We start from the raw sequence: 17428 nt of genomic DNA, 5'->3' as shown, positions 1-17428 counted from the left end.
ACCGAAGTTCATGTCCTCTCCAAGCGTAAGTACTGGGGCATACTTGAAGACGGCACAGAAATAAAACATTGCATGAAATAAAAAATTTTTATTCGAATTTGAATTTAAATGTGAGAATTCTTGGGAACGTGAAAGGCTTATTTACTTGAGGAAGTAGGTAAAGGTGGTGGAGGTGGAGGTGGTGCGACCAGTCCATTTTATATTCCTTCCTAGCTAATTTCCGTTTAATTTCATGGTCGCCCTCGGAGTCTTTGAATCGGACAGGTCGAGTTACACCATTCTTGGTCTCAAACTCATATATAACCTGTTTGTCTGTATTTTCGTCGACTATGGCACGAGACACGAACATTGACCAAACGAACAAAAAGTGTCATTTCGGATGGTCAAGCAGCCAATCGCATTCGAGCACTTCGAAGAAGCCTTACGTTCCAAGGGAGAGGGTGTCTGGTGCAAGGCAGAGGTCATGAAACTCTACGAGCAGTACATCCTCAATGCCTGGGAGGACAAATCGTCCTTGGATTGGCAATTCTACCAACTCCTCTGGGACGACCTCCTACGCAACTGGGATAACGAAAGAGTCCAATTCAAAGGTCGGGAACTAATTTTGCAAATTACCATTAATTTAACCTACTTATCTAAATAAACACCTAAATTTACTCGGGGTTTCCCCCTAAAATAAAATTTTTTTACTCTTAGAACCACTCGAGGTTCTCCTTACGGTTGTTGAGCTTGTCACCGTCAATGTGTCTGACCTTCGTCTTCTTACCTGGATTTGGAACCCATTGCATACCGACAAGCCTTCCCATGGAAATTGTACCGTAATTCCGAAGGGTAAGGCTCAAGTGTCCCAAGTTGTTGAGGACTGGGGTAAGAACCTTGCCGGTCTCCCTGTTGCGGATTTTGTATGGGTAGGGTTGTGAAATTTCATAACCGTCATCGGCAACAAGGGTTGCCCAAACTTCCTTTTCTTCGTGTTTCTCTTCTTCTTCCTCTTCTTCTTCGTGTTTCTCTTCTTCCTCGAAAATTCCTTCTTCAATTTGGTACTCACGAAGTACGGTGTTGCATGTTCTGTCCTTTCCGAGTACCTTCCAGATGGCGTCTATCTCTTCGAAGAAACGGTAGATGAGATGTCTGGCAAGGTCTCGTTCTCTCTCTCGTAATTGCGCAAGGTTTCTGCGAAATCGTTCAGGCATTTCTCATTGGAAGCTTGGTTCATGAGGAACTCACCTTTGAGATTGGTCATCTCTGTCATAAGACTACTTTGGATAGTCTTAATGGTGTTTGTCAGATGAGCGTTCAATTGGACAATTTGAAGTTGAACTGGGCGCTTGTCTGGCAACCTTGAAAGGACATCTGCCATCGAGTTTGGCTTCGGTGCTTGTTCGGACATCGAAAAAATGAAGTGGTTTGAGAATGACGGTTTTACTTCAAAAAGCTTGTTATGACAGTTAAGTCATACAACAAGTTTAAAATAATATCTTGTTCTTCTTCTGAACGTTTGTTGTCTCTTCCGATAAAAGTTTCGAACATGAGAACCAAAAAAACGTTTTTTGAGATTGCGGAAGAGTTCAGGCAAACGTTCATATTCTGGATATGTTGGGAGCAGTTCGAAACATCTGAGCTGACTTTCGGACAAAATTGGGACAATGTCAACAAATTCATCTTTGGTCGGACTGCTTGAAGGTAAGTCCCTTACATGTAAGTAGCTCTGGTAAAGTCTTCTCATTTCTGCTAACTTTTGGAGTATAGCTTCGTAGTTTAGAAGTTTTAATTTTAATTGTCTTATTCCACTCTTGACATCTAAACGGTAACTATCCATGAGGTCAAGAGTAGCTTTGGTAGCTTTAAGTGGAGCTATCTGTTCCTTGACTTCTGCAATTTTGGTTGCAATTGTGATTTGAGCTCCTTCAAGTTCGCCGTCTATGTCGTTCTCAACACCTTCAACCATAGCTTGAAACTCTTCATCGGTCCATTGAGATTGGTGTGGGACGAATTTAACTTGCTTCATTCAAAAAAATGAAAAAAATGTTTTTACTCTAAACGTTAAGGTTTACTGAACTGGTTGGATGTCGCCTTCACAGGTTATGTAGAACGGCTGACCCGAGAAGTGAAGGAGACCCTTGAGAATTTGGTTCATTCTTGGGAAAGGGTTCTCTCTGTTTGGAAGTAGTATCCAAGGACGCTTGGCAAAGAACTTTATAATGGCTTCCTTCTTTGCTTGCTTTATGTCGTCGAAAGGAGTGTTTTCTGGTATTTGAATTGGAATTCCGGTCGAAGTCTCAAGATTCAAGGCAGCCCTTCCCGTTATCCAACCGTTAACAAGCTTGCCTTTTACATTCTGCCTGAGGAAGTCTTTAACAAGCTCGTTAATTTCAATTAGGTAAATTGCCTCGTCGGTAGGTTCGACCTCGACCATTGCTACTGTCAGTAAAAGTACTGCTACTGTCAGTAAAAGTACTGCTACTGTCAGAAAAAGTACTGCTACTGTCAGTAAAAGTACTGCTACTGTCAGTAAAAGTACTGCTACTGTCAGTAAAAGTACTGCTACTGTCAGTAAAAAGGAAAATTTGAGAGGGTTTTCGACGATAAAGTACTACTACTGTCAGTAAAAGTACTGCTACTGTCAGAAAAAGTACTGCTACTGTCAGTAAAAGTACTGCTACTGTCAGAAAAAGTACTGCTACTGTCAGTAAAAGTACTGCTACTGTCAGTAGCAGTACTGCTAGTAGCAGAGATTTTTATCGTTGTGGTCCGACGGTTAAGCCACAAACGAATGTCCCACGTCCCACCAACCGAGTCCATTCCCAAGCCAGAAAAACCGAAAGCTGCAGAACCACAACAGTCTCCTCAGCAACCTCAGTTCCAGCAAGTACTTCCACCAAATTACTACCAATTTCCACCTCAAGGTTACTACCCACCACAAGGCTTCCCGAACTACCCTCCTCCTCAGCTTATGCCTTACTTCCCCAACCCTTGGATGTTCCAGCAAGCTCCACCCCAGCAATTCCAATCTCAATCCCAATCGAAGAGAGACCAAGACTTCGAAGAAGGTCTGAACCGCTTACGCAAAGAGTATGCTACAGCTCCAATGGAAGAAGACAGGCTTTCAGTCTCTTCCCTCAAATCGACCGATTCGACTCGTACCACAGATTCGGTCAAAGACAGAGACGACTACCTCAAGCAGTCTGAGAGACTCTTCATCCTACAACCATTTACAGTTGGAGCTCTCAAGAACATGCGCAATTACGAAGGTCAGACACCAGCTGGAGACCGCAAAACAGACGTACTCGCAAGAGCCGTCCAGCTCGTCAAGACAAAGACTGAGATAGTCGACTTCATTCTTGCAGCTTGCCCATACAAGTAAAAAAATAAACAATTACGAGTTAAACTTTTTATTCTTTCTTTTCTGAGTTGTTTAGAGCTGGTTTCTCTTGTAGGAACCTTTCGTACTCTTCCACGGTCATGTAATCGCGAATTTGGTACGCAATTCCAGGTTCGTTGTTTTTGAACCTTACGTATGTAACGCTTCCATCCTCCTCAGGGAAGTAAGCTGCTAACATCTGACCAAGTTTTCTCGGTGACTCGGAGCTCATTAAAAATGTCACTTTTTAAACGTTAAGTTTTTAGTCTTATTTTACCCTTTGTTTGTCAAGGTAGTATTGGAGCGCAATTTCTCCAAATTCTCTGTGTCGGAGTTCTTCAGCATTTTCCAAGGTGTACCTGGAGAACTCAAAGAAGTTGTCAAGAACATACTGCCATGCTGCTCTTCTGAGTTCGTCGGTATTTTGGAAGTGTTGCACCTTCGAGTCTTCTGACATGAAAAAAATGACCAAATTTCATTATATAACTGTTATTTTTTACGAAGTGAACTTTTACTCTTCGTAAAAAAAATCCCTGAAATCGTGAAGAACAGCGAGTAGGTAAAAAAACCCAGTCGCCAAAACTCTATGAAAATCGTGAAAAAATGACCAAATTTCATGATATAACTGTATTTTTTGACGAAGTGAACTTTTACTCTTCGTCAAAAAAATTCCTGAAATCATATCTTTTATACAAAATAAAAAAAAGTTAGTTTTTTATAAAATATTTTTTTTATTTTGTATGTAAGAACAGGAAATGACAAACATTGAGTTTGAAACAGTTAAAAAGATAGACAATGACACCAAAGTGGTTAGAATTGGTGATTTAAACGTAAGATACTCAAAGAAATACAACAAATATTCTTTGTCAGACATTATATCTCCATCTGGAAAGAAAACATACCATTGGGTTGGAATTGCTTCAACTCAGAAAATTTTGACAAGAAATCCTGAGCTTATGATATCGGTAAGATTCTGTGGAACTACAGCATATCTCATTGACAAAAGTCTTATACCAATAGTTTTGTTATGGATTGACCCAGTTGTTGGATATAATTTCATAACATATGGTTCATTCGATACGGAACGTTGCAGTGAAGGCTTACTTTACATCGTTCAGAAACCGAAGGACTTCAATACAAAGAGATATAAGATAGGAAGAACATTTAATATAACTCAAAGATATGACAGTACAGTCAATAGAGTTAAGGTTGTGTTTGTTAACGATATGAGAGCTGCTGAAACAGAACTACTTGAAAAGTTTGAGAAAATGTATGGTGCTCCCATAAAAGGTAAAGAAACGTTTGAAGTAGATGAGATAGATAGTGCTATAAAATTATTTGACGAAGTTGCTGAAAAATACATGTAAAGCGTTTATTTTTCAAGCTTGACTTCAGATGGCTCAGGTAGCTCTATAAAGTAAATTGTCTTGTCAAATCCTTCTGGCATTCCGAGTCCTTCCTTCCGACAGGACACAAACGGATGACTGACGTTCCTCTTCCTGAATGTCTTCCAAAGCCAGAAGAACCGACAGCCCCAGCACCACAACAGACTAAGACTCAAACACTTACATTTTTCAAGCTTGACTTTTTACAATTTGAACTTTGTTCGCGTAGATATGAATTCTGAAAGAAGTATGAGGGTCTTGTATGACTTTGTACTTCTCCCATAGTTCATGTCTGTCAAACTTACCTGCCATGGACTCTTTCATAAGTTCCATGAAATCGTCTTCGGACAATCCGGGGAAAAGTATAATATCAGTAAGTATTCTTTTAACATCCTTACTTAAACTCTTGGCTGTCTGTACACAAATGACAACTGAGATGTTAAAATGTCTGAGCTTCTTAAGAATTCGACACATATCTTGTTCTCTGTTCTTTAACAAAGGATGAGAAGCAAAGTCATCTAAGATAAGAAGACATCTGTGAGGGTAAGTCTTCCAATCGTAAGATTGCAATTTCTTCGAAATGTATTCTATCTCTTTCTGTTTGTTTCTGAAGTGTTTCTTCTCTAATATTCTCTGCATTTCCTCATTTGGGTCTTTAAACTTCGAGTTTATATACTCATTTATAGCATTGTACTTCAAAACTCTTCTTTGGTACTTCTTTATCCAATCTAACAACTCAGAGTCTTTTATACATACTAACTTAGACTTTTTTATAATATCTTTGAACGAATTGACGGTTTGGTCAAATTGACCAGAAGTCGAACAAATGACTACTAACTCATAGAATGGGTTCTTCTCATCTAGTTCTTGTTGTTGTGCAGCCATTTTAAGATAAGTGAAAGTCTTACCCGACCCAGGTGGTGCGATTAGACCTGTTATACCATTCTGAGCAAATAAGAACTTGTCATGTATGGGTTTTATCTGAGCATTTTCCAACTTCCTCTTGTTCTTGTTTAAAACATTCTCAAATTTCTTGTCAATGTCAGCAAACTTTTTTTCTAACATATTTTTAGAAAAATTAAAATTTTTATCTTTTAGAAAATGTCTAGCGATTTCGCTATCTATATTCGAGATAAGCTTTTCGACAGCAAAACATCTGTCGACCATAAAATCTTACATAGTGTAAACAAGAAAGGGGAATTTGTTCTAAAGTTCTGTTTCTGGGAATATGACAAGAACCATAAAACATTAAGCAGAGCAGTCTTAAAATTTGTCAATGACAGACTTGTTGACAGAGATGACGCCTCTTGGAGAGATGAAGTCCAACAAAACTTCTTAGAATGCAAAGAAGACACATGCGCTGTTCTTGAAGATGAAATAGAAAACAGAATAGAAGAGCTATTAAATGACAAAGCACTTTTACAAAAATATGGTTCTGAGAAGTTTGACGTGACTCCACCAGAGAAGAAGAAGAGAGAAAAGAAAGAAAAGAAAGTAGAAGAAGAGAAGAAAGAACCAGAGCCAGAGAAGGTGAGATATGACATGTAAAAATAAAATTTTATTTTTAGAACATTTCTGGGTCAATGTCAATGTTCTCTTCCTCTTTAGGAGCAAACACTGGCTTAGACTCTAAAATCTTTTTACCCAATTTACCTTGAACTTCAACTATCTTAGACTCATAATATTCATAGTCGTCTGCTTTCTTTGGTTCATAAGGTATAACAAGTTTGTATGCTTTGCCTTCTTTAAGGTTTGAAAACCTTCTGTCAAAACTTTCTTTGACTGTTAACAAACCTTCTATGTCTAAGTCTTCAAATTTCGCACCATTTTTAGTCACAATAGCAAACTTAACTGGTTCGATGTTCCAAACTTTGTCAAATGTAGACTTTTCAAAATGGTAGAAGTAAACATTCAAATATGTGAATGGGTCTAGTTCTTCTTTAAGTCCTGACATATACTTGTTTACTGAGATGAATTTCGTCATCTTTTCTATCGGATAAAAAAAATATTTTTTTTAAAATTTACTCAGAAAAATTTTTCTTTGTATATACACCATTCTGTACGTCTAAAAGACTTTTGACATTTGCCAAGAATGTTCGTTTAGACGCTGTCATATAACCATACTCTTGACAATATTGTTTATACGAATCGTACAATGACCTTTCATCTAAACACTCAAAGTTAGTCTCATCTATGAACAGTTCATATACACTCTTGTTTGCTTCTAACAATGTTTGTCTCTCTTCGGTATGTGGAATTTGTCTTGGATTGAACTTTGAAATATCTAATGTCATGAAATATGAGAACAAGTGGTTGTAAAAGTCAGATGTCAAAGTTTCTGCTAAGTCGTCAAAATATTCTGTATCTTGCATATGAGCTTCTGACGTTCTGACAACTACATATCTTCTGTCAGAACTTTCTAACTTCATCGGAACGGCATTGTTTGAAACCATGATGAAATTTGCAACATTTTCACAAACTCTTTGGTCTTTATATTTTCTTTCAACAACTCCAACTTTGTCTGTTATAAGACTCTTCAAAGCATCTGAGTTCAAAACTTTTGTTGTATCTATACTTTGAAGTTCGTTACATACTATAAGTTTCATATTCTCTATTGAAGAGTTAAATTTACCGCAGATGTTTTCTAAGTTTGTCATATTCGGGTTCGAATAGCCCTCTAACAGTTTGCATAAGATATCTGTAAAGAAAGTGTTCTTACCTGTTCCTTGTTTTCCAATTATGATGAGAGCAGTTTCATTTTTAGCACTTGGATGTTGTAAGATGTTTGCAAACCAACATAAGATATACTCATAGACTCTTTCGTTTCCATTGCATATAATTTCTTTGACATGGTCTAACCAAGCTTCTATAACATTTTCTTTCCATTCTACTTGTTCGTATTTATATCCAGTGAAGATAGAATAGAAGTTTGGAGAAGGTGTATAAAACTTTATACCACGAACTGAAAAATCTTCAAGTTTTGACAATAAGATATCCCAAGCATCTAACATCTTCATACCAACTTGTACGACTTTTATTTTCTTAAGTTTCTGTCTACATTCTTGTTCTGAAACTATGGTTGCTCTTGGTTTGTTAAAGACTACATCCCATTCTTTCATGACATAACATTCTGGGGCAGAGTCAACATAAATGACTAAACGTTTCAAATTCTCGACTGCTTTGTTATAGTCTCTAAATGGACACATATTTCTGAAGGCTTGGAAGTCATAAAAATCTGAAACATCTATTCTGTACATTTTTATAAAAATAAAAAAAATATTTTTTTATTCTTGAGCTATTTGTTGTTGCATTTGTTCCATTTGTTGCATTTGTTGTTCTTGAGCTATTTGTTGTTGAAGTTGTTCTTGTAGTACAATACTTTCACCAGTTGCATCTTCCAATTCGAAACTTTCTGCCGTCATTGACAAATACATCGGACATAAAAGTTTTACAGGAACAAAGTTTGCGTCAACTAAGGTTAAGTTTATGTTTGCTAAAGTGTTTGAGTTTACTAAAGCTGAAAACTCTGCATTCGAATGAACAATAGGCAGACCAGCAGAGAATGTGTTGTTTATACGCATGAGTATCTTTTGGTCATAGTAGTTTCTGTCGACATTCGAATAGCACTTTGAACCTAAGTTTGAAACAATATATAAAATAGGTGTGCTTAAAGTCAATGGAACGGATAGACCTTGTATGACACCTTTTCCTGTTATAGGAAGCTGTTGGTAGTAAAAACCAGATATAAGTTTTGTATTATAGCTCATATCGTTTATAGTAAACTCAGTCGGACATCCAAACATAATGAAACCTGCTCTAGTTGCAGCACATGTTACATCCGTCCTTAAAGTATTAAATAAGTCAACAAAACCTGTTGGTGGTATATCTGAGTAAGTATCTTCAAAGAAGTATTTTTTACCATTCACAACAATAAAATCTTCTGGTGTCAAAAGAGCAAAACAGGCTTTAGTCGTCATCGTGTTTAAGGTCAGTTTACAATATCGTCCTTGAGGACTTTGTAAGTTTGTTGTTATAGAATTATATGACTCAGGGTTTTTAGTCGTAATAGTATAAACCACTATGTCTTCTGCCATTTACATATATTTAAAAGTTTTTCTGAAAGTGGAGAAGAACTTCATCTAAACTTTCACATGGCGTTTCTTGAAGTTCTCTGTCTAAGAAGTTCAAATATTTTGTAAAGACATAGAACTTTCCTTTGTCTACACGAACAAACAAAACAGGGTCTTTCATATCGTTCAAAAGTGTGTAAAGTCCTTTACATGAAATAAAGTCTATTATTTTTCTTCAAACATCTTTCAAGAAGTTTTGACATTTTTACTTAGCAAGTAAATTTTAATGAAATGTTGTGGTCGTCAAATATTTTTATGACGTCTGGGAAACTATATTTTAAGTTCAACGTTTCACCTCCTTTCATAACGTATATCTTGTCAATGACATTATATGAAACACCACAGCAAGCAATGTCGGGTTCTATTTCTTTGATGTTTATATCGTCTGCCTCTGTCAAAAGTTTCAATAGTTCTTTCAAAACTTCATGAGGTGCGATGACATATGAGTTCACTTTTACAGGGTTGTGTTCGACCAAGTTTAACATTATACCTAAAGCTTGGCCTATTTTCTCCTGAGTTTTAAGCTTATCTTTAAGTTGCATGTAGTCGTTTCGAATATCTGCAACAGAACTTAAGTCTCTGCTAACTTCAGGATATGTTGGTTGTTCTTTTACAGGAACTATTGTTATACCATCTTCGTCTTTGTATGGTTTCCCCACTTCAACATCTCTGTCTTTGACATTGACAATAACACTTTGACTGTTTGTTTGAGTTGGTGAATTTAACTTCACATCTGCCACCGCCATTAAACCTTTTGAAACACTTACGCTTCTATTTTTCGGAAATGACATTTTACTTAGAATAAAAAGATGGACGTATTTGAGTATCTCTTCGAATTGAAGCAGAACAAAGTTTACACACACAAACAATACAAGTTCATTGATAGAATAGTTCTTTACACAAACAATGGAAAAAGTTATAGAATAGCAGTCTTTGCTGAACCAAATATTTTCATAAAGCAGAGAGAGTTGGTATAACTGAAATGGTGAAAGTTTTGACGTTGACAAAAATATAACAACAAACTGACCGATATTTCTAAAGGTAAGTTTATAATACAATACTATGTCAAAACTGGCGTACTGTCAATATTTGACGGAGAGAAGTCAGTTCAAGAAAACTTACTGACCTGCTGCCAAAATCTGCTCGATGGAAGCTGTCGTTATACCAATCTGAGGAGCTCCAGCAGGTTTCATCGAACGAATCTTCAAAAGAGCATCTTCCGTGAAAAGTGCTATTGGTTTTGTAAACTTCTTTGCTTTCAATTCATCTGACCGTCTCTGTCACCAGTATATTGTATTTGAACTGTACCAACAGTTGAAATACCACCCATAAAGTCTTCTGAGTCAGCAAATGGAATGCCAAGCAAAAGTTTGAACGGTCTCCATTTGTATATTGAGTTTTTTGACCTCCTGTATGGGTCCATACTTTCACATATGGCATAATAGAACTTTGCATTTCAGGTTAATGGTTGTTGTGAAGTTGTTGTTAAAGTTCATAGCATCTATGTCAAGTTGTATGACCTCATATCCTCACTGTAGAATATTTTCTCTTGGATAATATTTGCCATCTATGTGTTATATGATATTTAATACCAGGGTTGTAGAAACAAGAATAGTCATTTATAGTTCGTCTGAACAGTACAAACATAGTATCTGCATGTTTCATTGCAGTTGTTAAGGCAATATCTGTTCTTGCACCTGGGTCAGCACTTTGGTTTCCAACTTCACCTGCAAAGTCTTTGACAGATATTTGGTGTATAGGGAAATAAGTGGAACTGCAATATATTTGGCAGCTAAAGCATTTGAAATATCTGGGTCCAACTATAGACTGCAAGTCTGCTTTCTATTCTCTTGCATTCAAATTTTTCGCATGTGAACTTAACTGGGTCCCAAGCATCTCCAGCAGCATTGAAATAATAGTTTACTTCAGTGTTGAGGTTTGAGAACCAAAGTCTAAGTCAACTTTGTCTTTGCAAAATTCGGCGAATGACGTTTTATTTGTCCCTTTACGTCTGTAAGAGTGAATGGGTCTTGTGTTGGTGCAATGACTAAGTTATTTTTGCTTGGAGTAAGTTCGATAGAAATTTTTCCTGCCCAGTTTGGCAAGTATCTTAAAAAACCTGAAGATGAGGAAAGATGACAAAGGAACTCTAAGTTTCAGTTTTACTTTGGTTTACTGCTGCTGCAGTTTGTCCAGAAAGGTTAACATAAACTCCTGGAACGTTAGGGTCAAGTCTTCTTATTTTCTCAATAGTTGCATACTGGTCTGTTTGTTCTCTAGTTGTGGTTGTACTGAGTTTCTCAAAGCGAACCATTCATAGTTTGCCCATGTTACTGTTTGAACTAAGTCAGAGTTAGAATATATCTTATATCCCATGAAACTTCTGGAGCATATTGGTATCCGACATAGAAATTCCATTGCAACCTTTCTTGTCAGACAACTTGGCAGAAGGTTTTATTTCAATGTCTTGTTCCACGTATAAGAATGAGTTGTCAATAGAAATAATATGAAACCTGTCGCAAGCAATATCTACTGTTGTTGAAGAACCTTCACCAAAACTCACCTACGTTTCCATAAGAAACAGCAGTTGTATATTCGTAAGTTCCAGGAACATTTCTGACCTTCTAATGGCATTGTCGCATTCGTTTATACCATTCGGAAACATTTCCATTCATGGCATCCAAAACTGTTGGCGTTATATTCTGAGCGGCGTACATTTCATATGGGTAAAAATATAGAATAGTTGGATTTATATGTCATAATAGAACCCACGTGGACCAAGCTTTACTTTCTTCCTGACTGAGTTTTTAACTCTTCTTTTTCCTTCATTGTCACTACTTTCACTAGATGAAGTTACTTCTTCACTACTTTCTCCAACTCTTCTCTTCTTCTTTGTGGTGCAACTTTTGGTAACTTGCCCTCTGCTTCAAGTTGTTGCATCTTTGCCTCATGTTCACCTAGTATAAATTTCCCATGTCCTTTTTGCTTTGGGCTCTGGTCGCCCATCTCAGGTAACTATATCCTAGAAAGAGTTTGTCATAGTTTGTATTTGAGTCTTCGCGTATTGTTTGCATGACTCTTTCCTGAGTTTGCGGTTCAAGCTCTTCAAACAGTGCCTGTCCATATGGAATAAGCTCGTTTCCAAATATATGTTTTTTGTAGCCATTCTGGTTTTCTTTCCATGTTAACCAACAATATCTTTTGTGAATGGGAAAGCTTTTACCCAATGTTTCAGTCTTGCGTCATTTATTTCTGTAGTTGGTTTTATTTTGTCAAGGAACATGTTTTTCAATACTAACATTTCATTTGGTACTGTCCATTTGAGTTTTCTTAATATTCATCCCTTCTCAGTTCATCGCCTGCAAAGTAAGTTTTTATGACATTTTGTAAACTTTCGTTTGCAAGGTCATGTACAATAGGTTTCTTCCTTCTCTCCTCCCTAACTTTCTTTCTAAACTCTTCACCAAATATACCATCTTTATGGTTCTTGGTAGTTCTTTGAGATAAATGTTCTAGAACGTCAGGTGTTATATTTCCATCAGCCATGTTCATTTCATACTGGTTCAAAATATCTGCATCTTTCATATCTTTCAATGGCATTAAAGCCGCGCTTAAAATACCAGCTATATCTGGTTCACCATTCACTTCCATTGCGTCTACAACTTCTTGGAATTGTGGTTGTAAGTTTATGAACCACCTATCCGGGTTAGCTTTATGACCCCATCTCATTGTAGTTCCATAGTCTGCAGAAACAAAAGTAGGTTTGTTTCCATATTGGTTAGGTTCTGAGTGAACTTTAAACAATGTTTCATTTCTATATGTTTTCTTGAAATTTAACCTTTTATTTTCACCGAGTTCATCCAAAGATTGAACGTTAAATGCTCGTAAGTAAAAAGAGTTGTTGTATTTGCTTACATTTTCTTTCAGTACTTCCATTCTATGCTGAATATTTTCATCTGGTGTTGGAGTCTTTTGTATGTCGGCAAACATTTTTCGATATTCTTCTACTATGTCAGCCGAATTTTTTTTAGACTCTTGGAAAGATTCCATATTCTCCGCATACACTTGTTGAGGGTCAAGATTTTTCGGCTGTTCTAAATCTTCATCTAGTTCTGTGAAGTTAGTTTCCAAAGGAGGGACTTGTTCGTTTCCTTCAGGCTCTTCTAGCTGTTGTTGCTGAACTATTTCTTCCATGTCTGGTTGTATCTGAACTTCTTCCTGTGGAGTTTCTTGTACCTCATCTGGTGGCATTTCATATATTCCGAGACCGTTTTTAACAAGTTCCCTATCTAAGTCATCCGGACTCATAAACCTTTCTTCTTTCGTTCCGTCTCTATTTTTTACGCGTTTCATGAAGAGAGTTGAATTGTCATTTAGCTCTGACACCAAATATCTCGGAGTAAATTCGTTCATGTCATTTGGATGATATGCTATTAAATCATATCTCTTAGCGAGCTTGTATTTTCCAGGTTTGAGATTATATCCGTTTTGGTGCTGAGCCATAAAGCTAAATAGGTTCGGGTCAGTATTTCCATCCTTGAACTTTCTAATAGCTTCTTTATATCTGTCACTAAAGTCAACAGTATCTGGGAAACCACACTCTTCTTTAAGCATTTTTAAGAATTCTTGGTTTCCTTGTTCTCTACTTCTTTTATGTCCTTGCTCTGTTTGTGGTTGTTGTTGTGCAGGGTTTTGAACTGTTGGTTGCTGTGCTGGTTGTTGTTGTGCTGGATTTTGAACTGTTGGTTGTTGTGCTGGATTTTGAACTGTTGGTTGTTGTGCTGGATTTTGAACTGTTGGTTGTTGTGCAGGGTTTTGAACTGTTGGTTGTTGTGTTGGTTTTGGTGCATGCCTGTGTCTGTGTCCATGTGACGATGTAAATGTTCTAGGTAGTCCTGGTGCAGGTGCTTCTCTTGGAGGGTTTGGTGGTATATAAGTTCCACCAGCTGGCACATATGTTCCATCTGCAGCATAATGTCCTACCTGACTTTTCGTTCTTAAGAAAGCATTTACTAGGTCTGTTTTGGTCTGTTGTAACTCTTTTTCTTGACTTTCCACAACAGTTGCTCTAACGGCGTCATAGGCACTTTGAACTGCCTGTCTCGTTGCTGCATCTGTTATTTTCGTCATATTTTGTGCTACTTCTTTTAACTCTTTGTCGAAACCTTCAGACTTCAGTTTCTTTCCAGATGAGAAGTCGTTCACTAGTTTCACCTTACTATGAAGAGCTTCGAAGGCGTTCTTAAAGTCAGCATTTGTTAAAGCTTCATTTGAACTGTCTTCATCCGCTTGTATTTTTGTCCTTATTGACCCTATAAGTTGGGCTGCTTTAGCGTTGGCTTGGGCATCTAACCAGTCATTGTTAGCTTTTATATATTCTGCGCTTTTCATTGCCTTTTGCATGGCTGCGTCGTTATTTTTACTTTCTTGTGCTAAGTTTTCATACTGTACGGTTTGGTTTTGCAACTGTAAAAGTTTTTCTGCCTTTACATTTGCTTCAACTTCTTTTTTATACTCATCGCTATCCATATATGTCTTCAGGGCTTTTTGTTTTATCTCTTCATCTTTCAGTACTTTATATTGAGTAGTATGGTTTTTCAAATTTATGACATCTTGTTCCATTTTTGCTACTTCTGCTGCTTTTTCTGACACTTTTTTCGCATATTGCTCTGTACTTAGTTCTTTCAGTTGTTCTTCTTTCTTCTTTTTCTCTACGTTTAACTCATTGAGTTTCTTTGTGTGTCTGTCATATTCTAGTTTCTTTTCGTTTTCACCTATTTGTTTCTGTATGTCTATGTTTGACTTTTTGACATCTGCTATTTGATTTTTGAGTGAACTCAAATTCATTTGACTTTGAGGGTTATAGGCTGTTCGTCTGCAGCTCCACCATAGCCTGCCATTTTCGCTAAAAGTGCCGCTCTTAAACCTCCACTCTGTGCACACAATGACTCGGTTTAAAAGCATAGGATTGCTTGACATTTGTTGCAACATAGTGGGGTCATTCAGCATTTGTTGTTGCAACTGTTGTTGTGGTGTCAGTCTTACTATTGGATGTTTCAATGCTCTCTTCCTCTTACGTATATTCTTACGTAGCTTACGTGGCATTTTAAGTGAAGTTAAAAAGCGGCTTTTGACAGATGTTTATATGACACTTTCTCCGGTTTATAGGACCTTCTCATATTCTATCTAAAACTCATAGTCATGTATGTCCTCTAACCATCTCATAACGGTTTCCAAACCACTTTTTATCGGATGTAAAGTAAAAACATGGATGGTTATGTAAAACGTCTAAAGTTTCTAAAGAGTCTCTCAAAGTCCAGTCTACTTGGAACGCCCGTAACTTTTCTGTAGCGACGATAGACCCTTACTTGTCCGGACAACAGTTATACTATTTTGAGTTCTCTACAAAAATTTTAGGGGCTAGAAGGCACGAAGTGCCTGGAAGGCCCCCTATACCCAAAAAAACCTCATTTTATACTAAACTCATTTTATACTAACATCTTCGGGGCTAGAGGGCACGAAGTGCCTGGAGGCCCCACTGCCTTTTTTTTTTTTTTTTTTTATTTATAAAAACATTAAAAAGATTTTTTACAAAATTGAAAAAATAAGAAATAGTCCTATTGACCCGAAACTATAATGGAAATTACAAGATAAATGCATTGCTTTGTAGCATCCAAAATGTTTCATTGTCGCATTAATATCATAAAGGTATCCGAAGAACTCGAATTGATTTATATCACCTCCCATATCCTGACATGTAGATTGAATAGAATAAAATTTAAAGCATTTAATTAAGCTTGTATTGTAATTAAATAAAAATTGCTTTGTAGTGCCTTTTTCCATACGAGGCTCATACTCTTGGCGTCCTCTGTAATCTATACCATTTGCACTAGCTTCGGCTGCAATCTTAACTGGACGGCAATCTTTGCTTGATGTGGTGATTTCAAAAGATTCGATTGAAAGATAATGGAAAGGGAAGCAAATTTTAAAATATCCATTATATGTGTTTGCAACCCAATACTCAGATGGATCGAAATTAAAATCAAAAGCTTTTTTGATTTCGAATGTACTATAATGGCTAGATTCCTCAAGAGAAATTGTCTGAAAGTAATCAAAGTCCATTAAAATGCAATTAGCATATAAAAGTTTTCGCAATTTTCAAAAAATGAATTTTGTTTAAGAGATACAACACTAATACTAATATACAAACAATTTATTCTAAGTTCATTTCACGAAGTTTCGAATATAATGAAAAGCTTTCAATTCGAATTTCCTCGGTCCTTTCACTGGATCTATCTTTATATTTATCATTAATTTCTTCTACTCTTGAATACAAGTCTGAGTCATTATATATTTCTTCTAATTCATCAATTCTATTCTCTTTCATTAAAGCATCAACTATATTACTAATTGAGCTGAGTGTATGCACTAAATTCTTTTTGGATCTGACTAAATCAAGACTCATCTTTAAATATTCCATCACATTATTTTCAATAAAATAATTAATAACTTCATCTGATGCGTAATAAAGTATTGTAGAAAAGCACTTTATAATGATCTTTTTTGCATTAAATGAAATTGAACTTTGCATTGCTTCAAATAATTTTGAAATTATTCCAGATTTAATAAGAAAATCATAGGAATCAGGGAGCACTGATATTTCTTTAATCATTTCTAGTAGATTGAAGAATAGATCTGAATCAGATATCTCTATTTCCAAGAAAAATCCAAAAAGATTATATTTTTCAAGTATTGGAAATAGCTGAGAGAAATTTAAAGCCTTTGATGCAATTAAATCTGTAATGAAATATATAATATTCTCTTGAAATGCATTAGTTTGGAAAATTTTCATAATTTCTTCAAAAAATTGGACTGAAAAAGAGCCAAAACATCATCTGCAGTTTTGATAGCATAATGTCCAATTGCATCAAGAAACTGATTAAAATATTTTGGTGAAATTAAAGTTTTTTCTTCAAGAACTGGCAAAAATGGTTTGAATTGTGTGATTGCAAATCGTATAATGTTATTAAGCAGTTCAAATATGTATTCATCCTTTGAAGGATATATATCTAAATTATTTAATAGTTTTGATATAAAATTTTCGTTGCAAATGAGTTTAGAGACTCTGTTACCGCAGTAATGATTAATAAATTTGATTTCTGGATTACTAAATTTTTCGGATTTGCAAATTTCTTCAATACAGTTTAAACTTGAGATGATTTTGGCTCTTTGATACAGTTTTAGTAACTGATATGCATATTCTCCGTAACATGCTTCCTGTTGTAATAATGATAATAAATATTGTTGACTTGATTCAGTAAAAGCTGGAAGAATGTTTTTGTTTTTAGCCAACTTGATGACTTCAGCAAGTTCATCTTGATTTATCAATTCAATTGATGAATCAAGAAATTGAATTTCGGAAAACTCGTATTCTGATGATACATCCTCTTCATAATCATCAGAGTCATCAATTCTCTTTTGAATATTAAGAGGATTTTCATCATCAGAAGGCAATTTTGGTATCATATAAAAGTGACAAATATATCAAAAAG

General features: G+C 36.1%; 11 protein-coding genes and 2 pseudogenes across 13 annotated transcripts, besides 1 other annotated feature; 3 read left to right on the top strand and 10 right to left on the bottom strand.

The window, feature by feature from the left end:
* Positions 1 to 12662: part of a mobile genetic element that runs on past the window's edge.
* Positions 89 to 349, bottom strand: TVAGG3_0286260 (uncharacterized protein; the record flags this gene model as incomplete). The annotated part of the gene is made up of 1 exon (XM_001282663.2): positions 89 to 349. One exon carries the CDS (start codon positions 347 to 349, stop codon positions 89 to 91), a length of 261 nt encoding a protein of 86 aa, XP_001282664.2.
* TVAGG3_0286250 (uncharacterized protein) lies at positions 380 to 643 on the top strand (the record flags this gene model as incomplete). The annotated part of the gene is made up of 1 exon (XM_051229005.1): positions 380 to 643. One exon carries the CDS (start codon positions 380 to 382, stop codon positions 641 to 643), a length of 264 nt encoding a protein of 87 aa, XP_051098735.1.
* TVAGG3_0286240 lies at positions 693 to 2008 on the bottom strand (annotated as a pseudogene). Its single transcript has one exon. A coding segment is annotated over exon 1 (1316 nt).
* TVAGG3_0286230 (uncharacterized protein) lies at positions 2774 to 3364 on the top strand (the record flags this gene model as incomplete). The annotated part of the gene is made up of 1 exon (XM_001287066.2): positions 2774 to 3364. One exon carries the CDS (start codon positions 2774 to 2776, stop codon positions 3362 to 3364), a length of 591 nt encoding a protein of 196 aa, XP_001287067.2.
* Positions 3393 to 3593, bottom strand: TVAGG3_0286220 (uncharacterized protein; the record flags this gene model as incomplete). The annotated part of the gene is made up of 1 exon (XM_051229004.1): positions 3393 to 3593. The coding sequence occupies one exon, from the start codon at positions 3591 to 3593 to the stop codon at positions 3393 to 3395; it is 201 nt and encodes a 66-aa protein (XP_051098734.1).
* Positions 4318 to 4728, top strand: TVAGG3_0286210 (organellar and viral DNA polymerase type B; the record flags this gene model as incomplete). The annotated part of the gene is made up of 1 exon (XM_051229003.1): positions 4318 to 4728. One exon carries the CDS (start codon positions 4318 to 4320, stop codon positions 4726 to 4728), a length of 411 nt encoding a protein of 136 aa, XP_051098733.1.
* TVAGG3_0286200 (protein of unknown function, DUF4108 family) lies at positions 6311 to 6730 on the bottom strand (the record flags this gene model as incomplete). The annotated part of the gene is made up of 1 exon (XM_051229002.1): positions 6311 to 6730. The coding sequence occupies one exon, from the start codon at positions 6728 to 6730 to the stop codon at positions 6311 to 6313; it is 420 nt and encodes a 139-aa protein (XP_051098732.1).
* TVAGG3_0286190 (uncharacterized protein) lies at positions 6768 to 7763 on the bottom strand (the record flags this gene model as incomplete). The annotated part of the gene is made up of 1 exon (XM_051229001.1): positions 6768 to 7763. One exon carries the CDS (start codon positions 7761 to 7763, stop codon positions 6768 to 6770), a length of 996 nt encoding a protein of 331 aa, XP_051098731.1.
* On the bottom strand, positions 8031 to 8840 carry TVAGG3_0286180 (uncharacterized protein; the record flags this gene model as incomplete). Its single annotated transcript, XM_051229000.1, has 1 exon — positions 8031 to 8840. The coding sequence occupies one exon, from the start codon at positions 8838 to 8840 to the stop codon at positions 8031 to 8033; it is 810 nt and encodes a 269-aa protein (XP_051098730.1).
* Positions 11626 to 12605, bottom strand: TVAGG3_0286170 (annotated as a pseudogene). Its single transcript has one exon. A coding segment is annotated over exon 1 (980 nt).
* A 2802-nt stretch (positions 12663 to 15464) lies between the features above and the next one.
* On the bottom strand, positions 15465 to 15998 carry TVAGG3_0286150 (uncharacterized protein; the record flags this gene model as incomplete). Its single annotated transcript, XM_001299238.1, has 1 exon — positions 15465 to 15998. The coding sequence occupies one exon, from the start codon at positions 15996 to 15998 to the stop codon at positions 15465 to 15467; it is 534 nt and encodes a 177-aa protein (XP_001299239.1).
* A 91-nt stretch (positions 15999 to 16089) lies between these two features.
* Positions 16090 to 16548, bottom strand: TVAGG3_0286140 (armadillo (ARM) repeat-containing protein family; the record flags this gene model as incomplete). The annotated part of the gene is made up of 1 exon (XM_001299239.1): positions 16090 to 16548. The coding sequence occupies one exon, from the start codon at positions 16546 to 16548 to the stop codon at positions 16090 to 16092; it is 459 nt and encodes a 152-aa protein (XP_001299240.1).
* A 176-nt stretch (positions 16549 to 16724) lies between these two features.
* On the bottom strand, positions 16725 to 17402 carry TVAGG3_0286130 (uncharacterized protein; the record flags this gene model as incomplete). The annotated part of the gene is made up of 1 exon (XM_001299240.2): positions 16725 to 17402. One exon carries the CDS (start codon positions 17400 to 17402, stop codon positions 16725 to 16727), a length of 678 nt encoding a protein of 225 aa, XP_001299241.1.
* Between the last annotated feature and the right edge of the window lie 26 nt (positions 17403 to 17428).

This window comes from Trichomonas vaginalis, chromosome V, assembly GCF_026262505.1.
Source record: "Trichomonas vaginalis G3 chromosome V, whole genome shotgun sequence".
NCBI lineage: Eukaryota > Parabasalia > Trichomonadida > Trichomonadidae > Trichomonas > Trichomonas vaginalis.
The sequence above is the reverse complement of the archived record's forward strand: the minus strand, read 5'-3'. Positions and strand labels throughout refer to the sequence as shown.